At 51.6% G+C, this 15,442-nt stretch overlaps 2 protein-coding genes across 2 annotated transcripts in view; one reads left to right on the top strand and one right to left on the bottom strand.

Moving 5' to 3' along the window:
* ERBB2 (erb-b2 receptor tyrosine kinase 2) overlaps window positions 1-8,643 on the top strand; it is a 24,390-nt gene extending 15,747 nt beyond the window's left edge. The window contains exons 13-27 of the mRNA XM_019981603.2: window positions 31-163; window positions 257-347; window positions 931-1,091; window positions 2,513-2,560; window positions 4,158-4,296; window positions 4,379-4,501; window positions 4,791-4,889; window positions 5,159-5,344; window positions 5,463-5,618; window positions 5,715-5,790; window positions 6,105-6,251; window positions 6,586-6,683; window positions 6,883-7,071; window positions 7,356-7,608; window positions 7,748-8,643. Of these exons, the coding sequence (XP_019837162.1) occupies window positions 31-163; window positions 257-347; window positions 931-1,091; window positions 2,513-2,560; window positions 4,158-4,296; window positions 4,379-4,501; window positions 4,791-4,889; window positions 5,159-5,344; window positions 5,463-5,618; window positions 5,715-5,790; window positions 6,105-6,251; window positions 6,586-6,683; window positions 6,883-7,071; window positions 7,356-7,608; window positions 7,748-8,103 (2,255 nt within the window). The 3' untranslated portion in view covers window positions 8,104-8,643. The remainder of the gene's footprint in view (window positions 1-30; window positions 164-256; window positions 348-930; window positions 1,092-2,512; window positions 2,561-4,157; window positions 4,297-4,378; window positions 4,502-4,790; window positions 4,890-5,158; window positions 5,345-5,462; window positions 5,619-5,714; window positions 5,791-6,104; window positions 6,252-6,585; window positions 6,684-6,882; window positions 7,072-7,355; window positions 7,609-7,747) is intronic.
* Window positions 8,644-9,486: 843 nt separating this feature from the next.
* On the bottom strand, window positions 9,487-10,920 carry MIEN1 (migration and invasion enhancer 1). The gene is made up of 4 exons (XM_019982433.2): window positions 10,764-10,920; window positions 10,562-10,659; window positions 10,052-10,128; window positions 9,487-9,964 (listed from the first exon to the last, which is right to left on the bottom strand). Exons 1-4 carry the CDS (start codon window positions 10,850-10,852, stop codon window positions 9,881-9,883), a joined length of 348 nt encoding a protein of 115 aa, XP_019837992.1. The 5' UTR covers window positions 10,853-10,920; the 3' UTR covers window positions 9,487-9,880.
* Between the last annotated feature and the right edge of the window lie 4,522 nt (window positions 10,921-15,442).

Raw genomic sequence — 15,442 nt, forward strand, 5'->3', positions numbered from 1 at the left:
TCCCCTCTGACCCCTTCCTCCTCACTGCAGTGGGCGAGGGCCTGGCCTGCTACCCACTGTGCGCCCAAGGGCACTGCTGGGGTCCCGGGCCCACCCAGTGCGTCAACTGCAGCCAGTTCCTTCGGGGCCAGGAATGCGTGGAGGAATGCCGAGTACTGCAGGGGTACGCGCCGGGCGGAGGAGGGGGCGGCCAGGAGGTGGAGGGAGGTGCACAGGGGCTCCTTCCAGACCCCTTCACTGGCTGTGCTCCCCTCAGGCTCCCCCGGGAGTACGTGAAGGACAGGTACTGTCTGCCGTGCCACCCCGAGTGTCATCCCCAGAATGGCTCAGTGACCTGCTTTGGCTCGGTGAGGTGCTTGTGGGCTCAGAGCTGAGTGGTGGGAAGCAGGGCGGGGTTGGTGGGGGGAGCTGCCAGGGACCTGGCCAAGTCCAGTAAAATATCCCTGAGGAGGGCTCCAAGCCCTGAACAGTAGGAGAGTGGAAGGAGGCTGGGATGCTTCGAACGGCAAGAACTGTGGACCCTGAGACCCTTCCGACCATGCAGAAGGCCCAGGGAAGCCTGTGTGCTTGGCTGTGGCAGTGTCAAGGCGGTTAGACCTGGGCGCTCAGGCATCAGATTACCTGGTTTCAAATCCAGGTGTCACTTCCAATCTAAGTTGGCTCACTTGTGAAATCAATGTTATGCTAGTGCCCACCCCATTGGGATACAGTAAGAATTAACTTAAAATAGGGTTTGGCACTGTGCCTGAGCACTGGGGAGCTGGGTGCAGAACAGGGGTAGCAGACATAGCAGGTCTGGAGCTGTTCTAAAAGCAGGGTGAAAAGTGCTGCCGAGTGGCCATGGGAAGCACCAAGGGGACCCAGGGGCCTGGTCTTGCTGCCCCAGGAGTATCGGTGCCAGCCCCCCACAAATCCTTTCTTCCCTCCCAGGAGGCTGACCAATGTGTGGCTTGTGCCCACTACAAGGATCCTCCCTTCTGCGTGGCTCGCTGCCCCAGTGGTGTGAAGCCTGACCTCTCCTTCATGCCCATCTGGAAGTTTCCAGATGAGGAGGGCATATGCCAGCCATGCCCCATCAACTGCACCCACTCGTGAGTCTGAGGGCCTTCCCCATATAAAGAAGGGCTTGTTCCAGGAGCCTCTCTGAGGCTCTTATTGTAAAAAGTGGGACATCTCTGCCTTTGCTTACCCCAAGGCCCTTAACTTTTTTATCTTTTTTTTCTTGATCACAAAAGTAATACATATTATTAAAATTTTTTTAATTAAAGCATGAAGAATAAATTAATAGTATTAACAGTTCTATTCCACTGTTAATAACTTGCCATATTTTCCCTCCAGTTTATATGTGCATATGCTAACATATGTATTATTATATAATATATAAAATATGTTTATATATTATTTTTATTCTCTAATTCTTATCTGTGCACATTCTGGTCTATATTTCTTTTTACAAAAATAGGAGCATAGACCATACCTATTGTTTGCAAATTGCTTTTTCTCACGTAACACTGCAGTTCTTGCAATGCTTTTTCATGTCCTAATGCAGTGATCCGCCCTGTTCTTTTTATTTTTTTACTTGGTTGTTTTTGATAACACGTGGAACACGTGCATACATTCTTGTAAGACACATTTTCAGCAGTATCAAAGTAAATAGTGTAAAGCAGAAGTGCCCTTTCTCCCACTGCCCCACCCACCCAGCCCCTCCCCTCCCTGGGGAGAACTACCAGGTCACTCTGGTATGTGCATTCCTCCAGGCTTTTCTGCACATGTTTACATAAATGCATTTTACGTATATGTTAGGTTGAGTCATATAAGATTGCTGTTTTTGGAAATCAAAAATGATCAAGAAACAACAGTTTCATATAAGCTCATCTATTTCTCAGCAATTTCATTTGACTCATATACACTTTGCTTCCCTGCACCTTCCCCCCTTTATGTATCTTGGAGGCCCTTTCCTGTCAATGCATATCAATCTACCTCCTTTTTTTTAAACTACTCAGTCTGCAATATGGAGTTATTTAGTTGTGTCCCTGCCTGAGAGTCTGACTGAACTTGTTTCCTTTTTTTTCTTTTTGGCAGTTTATTGCACTTGTGCTCCATGTACAAGTGAGCATCTTGTACATGCCCCCTAGTGTACAGGTGTTGGCATTTTTAGGGTTTATCCCCAGAGGTGGAACCGCTAGGAGGACAGCAGGAGTTTGCCCAACTACAGTAGTAGTTTACACTGGCATCCTCTACAGAGGAGATGGCCAAGCTCTTGAACTCGATGCTCCTTTGGGTGCCGCCACTTCCTACCCACCACAGGGAGGTACAAAGGATATGGGTTTACAGACTGGAGGACTCCCCTGTGGGATGGTGGAAAGAGCCCTGGTGACCTCGAACCCAGTTTCTGCCTTTGTCAAGTGGGGATCATAACCCAGTCACACCCACCTCCTGGGCTCCTGTGAGGCTGGAGTGAGTGTAGGAGGTGGTTCCCAGCCTTGTTGACGGGACTCTCTCTCTCCTGCAGCTGTGTGGACTTGGATGACAAGGGCTGCCCCGCCGAGCAGAGAGCCAGGTCAGCCTGGTCCCCAGAATGCATCCCACATTGCCCCCAGTCCCCCACTGACCCCTGGGTGGTCACTGCTGCTAGGTGTCATGTCCTGACATGACACGTGTCCTCCCCAGCCTACTCTTCCACTGTGGATGCTCCTTTCAATTAGCTTCAACTAGTGGATGGAGGGGCTTCCCAAGTGGTGCAGGGGTCAAGAACTGGCCTGCTAGTGCAGGAGACACAAGAGACCAGGGTTCAATCCCTGGGTTGGGAATATCCCCTGGAGTAAGAAATGGCAACCTACTCCAGTATTCTTGCCTGGGAAATCCCATGGACAGAGAAGCCTGGCTGGCTACAATCAATGGGGTGGCAAAGAGTTGGACACGACTGAGTGACTGAGCACGTATGTGCACACACATGCAGGGGATGGAAGGCCTGCTCAGCTTGCTTGGGGGTCAGGGAATAGGAAGACACCCAGCACCTCCCCACCCTGTATAGCTAGGTGTCTCATAAGGGACACAGGCAGCCTTCAACTCCCTGGGACTTGAGGCACGTTGAGAAGAGAGCATAGCTGCAGCACTGAGGGAAGGACAGTGAATACATCCCTGGGATCAGTGGGAGGCTTCAGGCACATGAGCTAGGTTTTGAAAGAGGGGTGGAAATGTCACTTGTATTAGGAGGAAAGCAACCAGGCAGCATGGTGAGGGGTGTCCAGAAAGTCTAGGATGTGTTTGCTGAAGATTCTGCTGTGGTGGGTAACTGACTAAGCACAGAGGAAGGAGTAGGGGGTGAAGTCTGAGTCAGGGCCGGATCTGGAGGGCATAGGCTCTCCCCTACCACGAGGCCACAGGCCCTGTGATGTCTATCACTGCCATCGTTGGACTTGATTTCTAGGCAGAGGGGTGTTTTGGGAAGGGTTTTAGGGAAAAAAGATTGGAGTGTATCCTAAGTAAGCATTTGTCCATGAAATAAGGGTCCATTTGAGGTCTGTGATAAGCCAGCCCTTGGCTAAGCAAGGGAGGGGAACAAGGGTGACGAGGATGTAGGGTCAGTGCCCAGGAGGGCCTTCTATCCCAGGATAAGCAGAGTCTTGAAAGATGACCTCATGCAGAAATGGTGATCCAGGCAGAAGTGTTATAACAAAGGCTGGGAGATGTGGAAATCGTGACCTATGGGTGAAAATTTTGGCTAGAGCATCAGAATCACTGTGGGCACATTCCTGGGCCCCACCTCATACCACAGTCAAAATCTCTGGAGGGTGGGGCTCCATACTCTCACAGGTTGACCAGCTCCCTGGTGAGTTTTGTCAGGAAGTTTGAGAATCCTGGGCTAGAGCCATGGGCAAGAGCATAGGCAACTTGCAGACGTAGGTGTAGAGGGTTTTGAATCCCAGCAAGGAGTCTGGACTTTATTTCCCAGACGGTGAGGAGCCAAGGTAGGTTTTAGAGTAGGTCAGACAGGACGGGAGCCTGTGGGTCACCCTTCTGTCGTCCCTTTCCAAATGCCAGTGACAGTCAGCCCCCTCTCCCTCCTCCCCCACCACCGCGCCCCGCCGTGGGACCCCTTCATCCCCCCTGCCCCAGACTGGTCCCCAATCCATGATCCTGGCTCGTGCCCCCAGCCCTGTGACATCCATCATTGCCGCTGTGGTGGGCGTTCTGCTGGTTGTCCTTGTGGGGCTGGTGTTCGGCATCCTCATTAAGCGAAGGCGGCAGAAGATCCGGAAGTACACGATGCGGAGGCTGCTGCAGGAGACGGAGGTGAGGCGGCCTGAGGGCCTCTCGCGCGGCCTGGGGTCTGCGGCCCAACCCGCAGCACTGACCCACTACCCCCTCACCCCAGCTGGTGGAGCCTCTGACGCCCAGCGGAGCGATGCCCAATCAGGCTCAGATGCGGATCTTAAAAGAGACAGAGCTGAGGAAGGTGAAGGTGCTAGGATCTGGAGCTTTTGGCACCGTCTACAAGGTCAGGGGTGGGGCCAAAGTCCCTGGGTGGGGGGTCCTAGAGGATGCTGCAGGGTGTGGCGGAGGGTGTGTTGGGACCAGGAGCCGGGGGTGGCGCAGTTGAGTAGGGCAGTTAAGGATAAGGGATTGGGAGTGGCCAGTGGGTCTAAATGGTGAGGTTGTTGCTAAATAATGGGGCTGGCCCAAGGGTGGGGGAGGGAATTGGGAGCCCAAGTAGTGGCCCCAAGAAGGACGGCTGCAGGTTGGATCTGGCCGGTCCTTCTCCTGCTCACATCCTCCTCTCTGCCCAGGGCATCTGGATCCCTGATGGGGAAAATGTGAAAATCCCCGTGGCCATCAAGGTGTTGAGGGAAAACACATCTCCCAAAGCCAACAAGGAAATCTTGGACGTAAGCCCTTCCACCCTCTCCAGCTGGGGGCACGGGGGACTGGGCTCTCTCTCTCTTCACTGGGGTTTTGGGGGACACCCTGTGATTCCCCCAAATCTCTACTCTTAGCCTCCCTAGTCTGTGGGCCATGGTTCTGGTTTGTGATGAATGGGATTGGATTGGCTGAGGGTCCCGTTACCATGGCTCAGCCCATGGGAGGGGTGTGTGGTGTGTGGTGGTTGGGGGTTAGTGGTTTCCCATACCCTCTCAGTGCGTGCCCTTGTTTCCAGGAAGCATATGTGATGGCTGGTGTAGGCTCCCCATATGTGTCCCGCCTCCTGGGCATCTGCCTGACATCCACAGTGCAGCTGGTGACACAGCTGATGCCCTATGGCTGCCTCCTAGACCACGTTCGAGAACACCGTGGGCGCCTGGGCTCTCAGGACCTGCTGAACTGGTGTGTGCAGATTGCCAAGGTATGCACTTTGGGGGCCAGGGCTCTGCAGGTGCCCTTGGGGAGCAAGCCTCTGGATAGGGAGGTTTCCTGGGAGAGTTTTGGCAGAGCGAGGTCCACACTGGTGCCTCTGACCCCAGGGGATGAGCTACTTGGAGGATGTGCGGCTCGTGCACAGGGACCTGGCCGCCCGGAACGTGCTGGTCAAGAGTCCCAACCATGTGAAGATTACAGACTTCGGGCTGGCTCGGCTGCTAGACATTGACGAGACAGAGTACCACGCGGATGGGGGCAAGGTTAGACAAGCGAACCGAGTGAGACAAGGGGGAGTGGGGTCTGGCCCCTGAGAGAACTCAGACCTGGTTGGAGGACTTCCTTCTCTGCTCTACCAGGTGCCCATCAAGTGGATGGCATTGGAGTCCATTCTCCGGCGGCGGTTTACCCACCAGAGTGACGTGTGGAGCTATGGTGTGTGATGGGGTGGGTAGGGAGGGTGGACAAGGAGCCATGGCCCTGGGGAGAATGTGGGTGGAAGGATGGGGTGAAATAATGGACACCTTTAGTATGAATATGAGAAGGAAGGAAGAGGCTGCCAGTGCCTCAAGCTGCCAGAGTCTGTGCACTTCTCAGGGATTGGGGGAAGACCGAGTTATCTCCTGCCCTTTGGCACTGCATCATTCCTCCTTCCCCCATGGTGCCAGGCTCTTGGGCAGAGCCTCTGAGGCTCCGTACACTAAAGCTGCCTGTGGTCCTCCCACCACTTTACCCCATCTCTGCCCCAGGTGTGACTGTGTGGGAGCTGATGACTTTTGGGGCCAAACCTTATGATGGGATCCCAGCCCGGGAGATTCCTGACCTGCTGGAGAAGGGAGAACGGCTGCCCCAACCCCCCATCTGCACCATTGATGTCTACATGATCATGGTCAAATGTGCGTTCTTGAGCTGTGTTGGCTGCTTGGAGGAGGGGTGGGTGGTTCTGGGCGGATGGGCCTACAAGGGGCATGGGGTGGGGCCAAGAGCATGGTGATATGGTTAATGGGGTCTCAGAAGGCTCTCCCTGCCCTTTTACAGTACCAGTCCAGAGGAGCTAGCGAGGGCCAGCTAGGAAAAAAGACTGATGCAAAATAAAAAGGGGAAACTAGTAGATTCTCTATCATCAGAGGGCTTTGGACTCTAGTGTTGTCTAGACTGGGGGTGAGGGTGAGGGGTGCTGCATGCAGGCTGCAGCCAGAACTGAGATGCCGGGCTCTTGCCCACCCCCAGGTTGGATGATTGACTCTGAATGTCGGCCGAGGTTCCGGGAGTTAGTGGCTGAATTCTCCCGCATGGCCAGGGACCCCCAGCGCTTTGTGGTCATCCAGGTACTGAACCTTTCACCCCATCCCGGCCTATGGCTAAGAGCACTCTCCCTTAGAAGGGAGGAAAGGGAGAATGATTCCTGGGTCCCAGGCCTCTAAGCTCCTGCCTGACTCATCAGACTTCTAGCCCTCCCTGAGCCACCCTCAGGAGGCTGTGTACTGGGCTGGGGAGAGGCTGCCACGCTGTCTCCCTCCTCCCCAGAATGAAGACATGGGGCCTGCTAGCCCCCTGGATAGCACCTTCTACCGCTCGCTGCTGGAGGATGACGACATGGGTGACCTGGTGGATGCGGAGGAGTACCTGGTACCCCAGCAGGGCTTCTTCTGCCCAGACCCTGCCCCGGGTGCTGCAGGCACGGCCCATCGCAGGCACCGCAGCACATCCACCAGGGTCAGTGCTCCCATCACATGGTGGTGGGTGTCGTTGGATACCTCCCCTGACTCCAGTGGACTAGGGTTCCTTCCTCCGATGTCCTCCAGCCATTACCTCTCATGAAGGAGGCCCCATTTTCCCTAAGAAGGATTCTTACTGCTTTCCAACTGTGATCCCATTCTTTCTACCATGCCTCTGTCATACATCAGAGATGATTTATCTCCTGGGACCCTGTCACTTCCCATGGAGCCTCCATCTCAGATCCATGAATGACCTCCATTTTGACCTTCTCTTGTCCTCAGAGTGGCGGTGGTGAGCTGACACTGGGGCTGGAGCCCTCTGAGGAGGAGCCTCCCAGATCTCCGCTGGCACCTTCCGAAGGGGCAGGCTCTGATGTGTTTGATGGTGACTTGGGAATGGGGGCGGCCAAGGGACTGCAGCCCCTCCCCCAACATGACTCTAGTCCTCTGCAGCGGTACAGCGAGGACCCCACAGTACCCCTTTCTCCCGAGGCTGATGGCTACGTTGCCCCCTTGACCTGCAGCCCCCAGCCGGGTATGAAGTCAGGCTCGAGCTGAGAGATTGGGAGGTGGGGGTTGGGGGTGCTCTGCCCAGGGCCTGCTGCAGGGCAGTTGTAGCAGCTGGGACACACAGATTCCACCCCCTCACAAGATTCCTTCTCTTGTCCTTTCAGAATATGTGAACCAGCCAGAGGTTCACCCACAGCCCCCCTCACCCCTAGAGGGTCCTCTGCCGCCTCCTCGACCTGCTGGTTCCACTCTGGAAAGGCCCAAGACGCTATCCCCTGGGAAGAATGGGGTTGTCAAAGACGTTTTTGCCTTTGGGGCTGCCGTGGAGAACCCTGAGTACTTGGCACCCCGGGGCAGGGCTGCCCCTCAGTCCCACCCTTCTCCAGCCTTCAGCCCAGCCTTTGACAACCTCTATTATTGGGACCAGGACCCATCAGAGCGGGGCACTCCACCCAGCACCTTTGAAGGGACCCCTACGGCAGAGAACCCTGAGTACTTGGGTCTGGACATGCCAGTATGAGCCAAAAGCCCAGGGCCACTGAGGCCCTACTGAACCCTCAGGGCGTGTGGAAGGCCTGACTTCTGGCCCACATCGGCACCAGGCAGGGAGCAGGCCCTTGGATCATGTCCAGGGGAGCCTGCCATGCCAGGAATCTCCTTTCCTACTTCAACTCCTAGATGGCTGAGAATGGCCCAGCCTGACTTCTTCCAGATCCTTGGCACTGAACGACTTAGGGAGGCTGGGCCGAGTGCAAAGAAGGCCCCAAGGGGGTGTCTAGGAACTACGGCAACCCATTCAGAGACTGTCCCTGAGACCCAGCTCTGTCCCTGGGAAGAAAGGAGCAGCAGCAGCACCTAGATCCAGTCCTTGTACAGACTGCTTTTTTGGTTTTGTTTTTACTTTTGTTTTTTTGTTTATTTGTTTTTTTTTAAATGAAATAAGGACTCAGTGGAGAGTGGGTAATGGCGGCGGGGGGGGAGGCAGTCCCTGGGATTGGGGGAGGGATGTCCTCCACACTCACTTTCTCCATTTGCAAATATATTTTGGAAAACAGCTGGACACCAGCCTATGTCTAGGGGTGGCTTGGAGCCGTCCCTTTACTGCTTACCTCCTAACTTACATTCAGTTCATCTTTCCTGGAGGGACTGGCTAGGAATCTTGGGAAAGCTTGAATTAGGAGCCTACTTCCAGTTTTCTGGCTCTTGGGTTGAGGGGAAACTGGGAGTTGGGATTCTGATCTGAGAGCCCTTTGAAAAGATCATTCTTAGGGAAAAAAAAAGAACTCTTAAGGCCACCCACCCACCTGAATGGGGTAATTTTCTCTCTCTAGGTAGGAGGAGTCGGGGAAGGACAGAGGAAACAAGAGGCACTGTCTACTGTGTGACTCATTTTTCTTGCCTTGGCAAGGAAATCACTGAATTAAGAGTAGCTAGGGACAGGGATGAAGAAGGCAATGGCACCCCACTCCAGTTCTCTTGCCTGGAAAATCCCATGGACGGAGGAGCCTGGTAGGCTGCAGACCATGGGGTCTCGAAGAGTCGGACACAACTGAGCGACTTCACTTTCACTTTTCCCTTTCATGCATTGGAGAAGGAAATGGCAACCCACTCCAGTGTTCTTGCCTGGAGAATCCCAGGGACGGGGGAGCCTGCTGGGCCGCCGTCTATGGGGTCGCACAGAGTCGGACATGACTTAAGCGACTTAGCAGCAGCAGGGACAGGGAATCCTGCAGTCCATGGGGTCGCAAAGAGTCAGACATGACTTAGTGATGAACAACAAATCCAGGAAAAACCCACCCAGCCAGCACAGTCACGGTGGAACAAAGTTGGGCTGGCCTCTGTCCCGCTTTCCTACCTCCCCACAGCCCCAAACGACATAAACACACACACTAGTGGGCACAGGTGTTTGCAGTGCCACTTTATTGCCAATAGCTCACACTGCCTGGGGCTAGTGGAAAATAAATTAGAACTATGGTAACATCTGACAGGTATGGCTAAGCTGGAGAGGGGAGCAGGTTTTTGTGGGCACTGAGCGACTGAACTGAACTGATCTTAGGGAAGGGGTGTAAGGTGGCTGTGGAAATGTCCATGGAGAGCATCTCTCTTCCACCCCTAAGACCACAGAACCATCTACTCCCTCCTGGTGCCCACCAAAGGGGCAAAGTGGAGGCCAGGGTCTCTTAGCTGCCAGGAGCTAAGTGAGGTGAGACAGGCAGTGGGCAGCCCTCAGCAGGATCAAAGCGGGGCAACCAAGGCTTGGATCCCAGAAGAGAGCAGGAACCGAGAATCACATCCAGTCACAGGATGACACAAGGAGGGCGGCTGTTGGTGATCTTTTCGAGGGGTTCTCCGTTACTGGCTCTTCGAATGGCCTCAATGAGCTAGAGGGCAGAGATATGGAATGGAATGCTGTGTCCCCTGGAGGGGCAAGCTGAACTGGGGTTATTCCCGGTATTGCAAGTACTCACATCTTTCTCATAAGGAAAGCCCCCATTCTCCAGCTTGGAGAACACCAGCTGTCCATTGATTTCAATCTCAAAGGCCCCTAGTATTAAATAAACATGAATGAACTGTATGCTGAGCACAGGCAAAAGGCGGGAAATTCTATAAAAGGGGGCCTTCCACACTCCTTAGACTTCACACAAGCTCCCTCATCAGCCACATTAGAGATTCTTCAAGCCATTTCCTAGCCCTGGGTCAAGCCAAGGAAACAAGGGAGGCATCACCCATGTGCCCTTCCTTTGAACTCCTGGTAACTCAGTGAAAGCTTCCCTTCCCTCCAACACTTCGGTTTCACCCGTTTCTCCCAGTAGGCTTCAAATGTGACTCCCCTCACCTATGGAAGGGGACTCAAGCTGGCTGGACATTTTACTATGTGCCAGGTACTGCTGGACACGATAAAGCAGCCAATGCCAGAGCTAGAAAGTGATGGAGCTGGGATTTAGAACACTGACTCAGCAGGTGTTCTGCAGCCTCACCTGTGCCCCCCAGGCGCGACTCGATCTCGATGCCTGGATACTGCTCCTTCACGGCACTCGCCAGCTCCAGGTAGGTCGCCTCGAAGCCGCAGGGTTCGCTAGGGAGAAGATACCGGAGGTCCGGTTGGGTTTCGGAAAAGGTACCTCCGGTGGACCCACCCTCGTCCGGCCCGGATCCCCGTCACTGGCAGGGGCCGCTCACCAGTACTCAACCACAATGCGGACCCCATGGCCCGGTTCGGTCTCCCCGGGAGGGGGCGCTACGGACGTCGTCCCTGTATCCCCGCTCATTGCTGCCAACTCCCTACAGCCGCTGCTTCCGGGTATGACGCGACGCCGCGGGCACGTGATGGGGCGGGGCCGCGCGTGACGTCGGGTCGCCCCCTGCAGGCGGCTGCTACTGCGTTAAGACCGTGTTACCAGCTGGAGGGCTTGGGCTGGGCGGATCGGCCTAGACTACCTTTCCTGGCCCGAGTTCTCGGAGCGCCGGTCTTGCCCCACATCTAGTGTCCGCTGGACTTCACGGTCTTATTTAATCTAATGACATATCTTAGACTGCAGAGGGCCTGGGGTTGACTGATGGTATGGAATAGTTGCCGTTTCTCCTGTCTTGCTGATGGCATTATAAACCATTCCAGTTACACACTCAGGTACTTCTTACTCTTAAGCTCTAAACTGCAGGCACAGTCTGGGTAGTTTAAGCCTGTCTCATGCCTTCGGAAACCTTAGGCTTTAAGGCTTCTGTTCCGCAGGCTCTGTGCTGCCATCACGTGCACCCAGATCCTCCACCTCCCCGTCTCATCCTACCCTGCTACCGAGCTGGCTTCTTTATTCCCGTTTTGCAGCTCTAGAAATGGAGACTGTCTCCTTGCCTCTTCTTTCCCTGGAGCCCCACCAAAGGATACTCTCAGGTTACCCACTCTAGCATCCCTTTAAAACATTCATTTTAAAACAATTCAGTGACTTACGGAGTTGTGCAGCCATCTCCACACATTTCCATCGACTTAAAAAAAGTCCCACCTGAGTATTTTCAATCTTTCCAGCTATCGGCTCCAGCCCTAAGCAACCACTGATCTGCTTTCTATCATTTTGCCTTTCCTGGATATTTCATATAAATGAAATACTATGCAGTCTTTTGCTTCTGACTTCTTGCACTCCTTTTAAAGTTTTTGAGGTTCATCCATGTTATAGCATGTACTAGTGGTTCCTTTTTGTTGCTGAGAAATATCCCAGTGTATGGATGAAATGTTTTGTTTATTCAATACCAGTTGATGGATATTTGAGTTTCCAGTTTGGGGGTATTTTGAATAATGTTGCTATGAATGTTTGTGTGTCTTTGTGTGTACATGTGTTTTTACTTCTTGTGGGTAGGTTCCTACTGGTAGAATTGCTAGGTTGTGTGGAAAGTTTATGTTTAACTTAAGAAATGGCCAAACTGTTTTTCAGAGTGGCTGTAGCATTTTACATTCCTACTAGCAATATATGATGATTTGTTTCCCTATATCCTTCTCAACACTTGTCTGTCTCTTTCATTATAGCCATCCTAATGGGAGTGAGGAGGTTTTAATTTGCATTTCTCTAATGGTCTTGAGCACCTTTTCATGTGCTTATGAGCCATTCATATATCTTAATTTGGAAAAACATTTATTCAAATCTTTTGCCCACTTTTAATTGGGTTGTTTGTCTCTTTAGTGCTGATTTGTAGGAGTTCCTTATATACAATTGACTCTTACAACACAGGTTTGAACTGCGTGGGTCTACTTACATGTGGATTTTTCCAGTAAATACATAGTGCTACCCACCAGGCTCCCCCGTCCCTGGGATTCTCCAGGCAAGAACACTGGAGTGGGCTGCCATTGCCTTCTCCAATGCATGGAAGTGGAAAGTAAAAGTGAAGTCGCTCAGTCGTGTCCGACTCTTCACGACCCCATGGACTGCAGCCTACCAGGCTCCTCCATCCATGGGATTTTCCAGGCAAGAGTACTGGAGTGGGGTGCCATTGCCTTCTCCAACACAAGTTTTGTGTCAATCTGAAGATGAAAACCAGATGGGGGGGCTGACTGTAAAGTTATATTCAGATTTTCAACTACTCTGGGTTATTGGTACCTCTAAGCTCTGCATTGTTCAAGGATCAACTGTATTCTGTATACAAAGTTCCTAATATATGACTTTAATTATTTTTCTCCAGTCTTCCACAAGTATTTTTTAAAATTTAATTTTCAAAGTGCAAAATTTTAAAATTTTGGCGAAGTATAGTTTATCAACCTTTTATTTTGTCATTTATGCTTTGCTGTCTCATTTGTATCTGAGATCTCTGCCTAACCCAAGGTAGAAAGATTTTCTCTCATAATTTCTTCTAGAAGATTTATAGTTTTAGCTCTTACTTTTAAATCCATGATCTATTTTGAGTTAATATTTGTAAATTGTGTAAGGGAGGATCTAAATTCATCTTTTGCCATGTGGCTATTCAATTTGTCCCAGAACCATTTATCAAAAAGACTATTCTTTCCCTCACTGAATTGTCTTGGCACCTTTGTCAAAAATCAATTAACCAGTAGGTCCAGTGGTTAAGACTTTGCCTTCCAGCGTAGAGGGTGCGGGTTCGATCCCTGGTTGGGGAACTAAGATCCCACATGTCTCACAAACAAAAAACCAAAACAGAAAACAGAAGCAATATTGCAACAAATTCAATAAAGACTTTAAAAATGATCCACATCAAAAAAAAAAAAAAAATGTTTAGGAAGAGAATCCTCTCCCCTGGCCGTGGTGTGTGGGCAGGGGTTGGTGCGGACTCCTGGTTTGGCCGCACTGGGCCGCACTTGTATAGTTTAAAAAAAAAAAAAAAAAAAAGTTTAAAAAAAATCAGTTGACCAGAAATGTAAGGATTTTTACTTAGACTCTTGAAACTGTCCTATTGATTTATAAATCTATTCTTTTTCATTGTCGTTTCTTTTTTTATTTAAGAAATTTAGATACAACTTATACACAGTAATACACATCCTCTGGAGTGTACCTTTCTGTCAGTCCTGACACACACCGTTGTACATCTTACCACCAGGACCAAGATACACAACAACTCCATTACCTCCTCACAAGCTTCTCTGCTGTCAACCCCTCTCCCTCCTCCTCAACTCCAGATCTGTTTTCTGTCCTTAGCATTCTGCCCCCTCTAGAAAGTCATATAAATGGAATCCTATAGCACTGAGCCCTCTGAGTCTGGTTTCTCTTTCCAACTTATCCTATCCTTCAACATCCAGAGTGATTTTTTCAAAATATAAATCTGCCCGCTCCTTTGGGCCTCTACTTAAGCTCAGATGGACCCTGTAGGGTCTGGCCTCTGCCCATAGTTCCTGCTGGTCTGGACAGACAGGATGGATGGCTCTTAAACCTGGTTTACAGAACAACCACCTGAGGGCTTGTCAATACCATACATTCCTGGGTCTTGTCCCCAGAGACCAAGTTTCAGTAGTTGGGGAGGGGCCCAGGGATCTGTTTCTTTGTTGTTGTTCGCTTGGTTTTTTAAAGTTGTATTTTATTTATTTATGTTTGGTTGTGCTGGGTCTTTGGTTGTGCTTGGGCTTTTCTCCACTTGCGAGTCCCAGGCTTCTCATCGCCATGGCTTCTCCTGCTGTGGATCATGGGCTCTACGCACGCTGGCTCAGTAGTTGTGGCACATGGGCTTAGTTGCCCAATGGCATGTAGAATTTTCCTGGACCAGGGATCGAAGCTGTGTCCCCTGCATTGGCAGGAGGAGTCTTACCCACTGGACCACCAGGGAAACCCAGGGATGTGTGTTTTTACACAAGCCCAGGCAGATTTGGAGGCCACACTTTGAGGGACACAGTTGAGTACAAAGCCTTTCCCCACACCTTTCACACGTGCTCAGCCACACCTGTGTGGGCTCCTCTCCTTCCTTCTCCATCCTGCTCTGCCTCTGCACGCTCTGTCCCCTTTTGTCAAGGGTCTTGGCACTTGTTTCATCATCATGAAAGGTGCTCCCCTTCCCATCCACCAATCCAAATCCTCCAATCCAAACAACTTCCCCTCTGCTCAACTGTCACTTCTATGGAGAAGTCTTCCCTAACTCCCTGTGTGTTTTCCCAGTATGGTTGTCTCCTGTCATCTCTTATTGTTTGTGTGATTCTTTGATTTCTTTTTATTTTGGCGGCCGCTGGGCCTTCGTGGCTTTGCTTGGGCTTTTCTCTAGTGGCAGCAAGTTGGGGCTACTCTGTAGTTGTGGTAGCTTCTCGTTGTGGAGCACCAGCTCTAGGCATGAGGGCTTCAGTAGTTGTGGTGCACGGGCTTAGTTGCTCCATGTCACGTGGGATCTTCCCAGACCAGGGATTGAATTGGTGTCCCCTGCATTGTAAGATGGATTCTTAATGACTGGACCACCAGGGAAGCCCTGGTTCTTTGATTAACATCAGTCTCCCTGATTGGGCTGCATGAAGATAACGGTGGGATCTGTTTTGTTGCTCACTGTATCCCCAGTGCCAAGCATGCGATTGGCATATAGTAGGTACTTAACAAATATTAGTTGAGTGAATGAAGGATTGATGGAGTGAATTGTCTACCATGTTTTTCACAAGATATCCAGTGGCCCAGTTGACCTTGCCTCTTTCCCCACTTCTTCACTTAGTCCACTTTGGTTTTTTCAAGGAAAACTGAGTTTGGAGAAAGTTGAGCATCCAGTCACTCCTCCAGGTCCCCCAGGGCAGATCTCTTATCACCCCTATGAATTATTTGTTTACTGAACTGTCACCCACTTGGGCTGGGCTGGAAGGCGGCTGCTGCCTTTGATCTCAGTCTCCCAGGCCCTCTCTCCAACCTTGTGTTTGCCTACTGCTGAAGGCCAGTGCTAAGGGGAGTCCCCTGGCACCT

The sequence above is a fragment of the Bos indicus genome, chromosome 19 (assembly GCF_029378745.1).
Source record: "Bos indicus isolate NIAB-ARS_2022 breed Sahiwal x Tharparkar chromosome 19, NIAB-ARS_B.indTharparkar_mat_pri_1.0, whole genome shotgun sequence".
NCBI lineage: Eukaryota > Metazoa > Chordata > Mammalia > Artiodactyla > Bovidae > Bos > Bos indicus.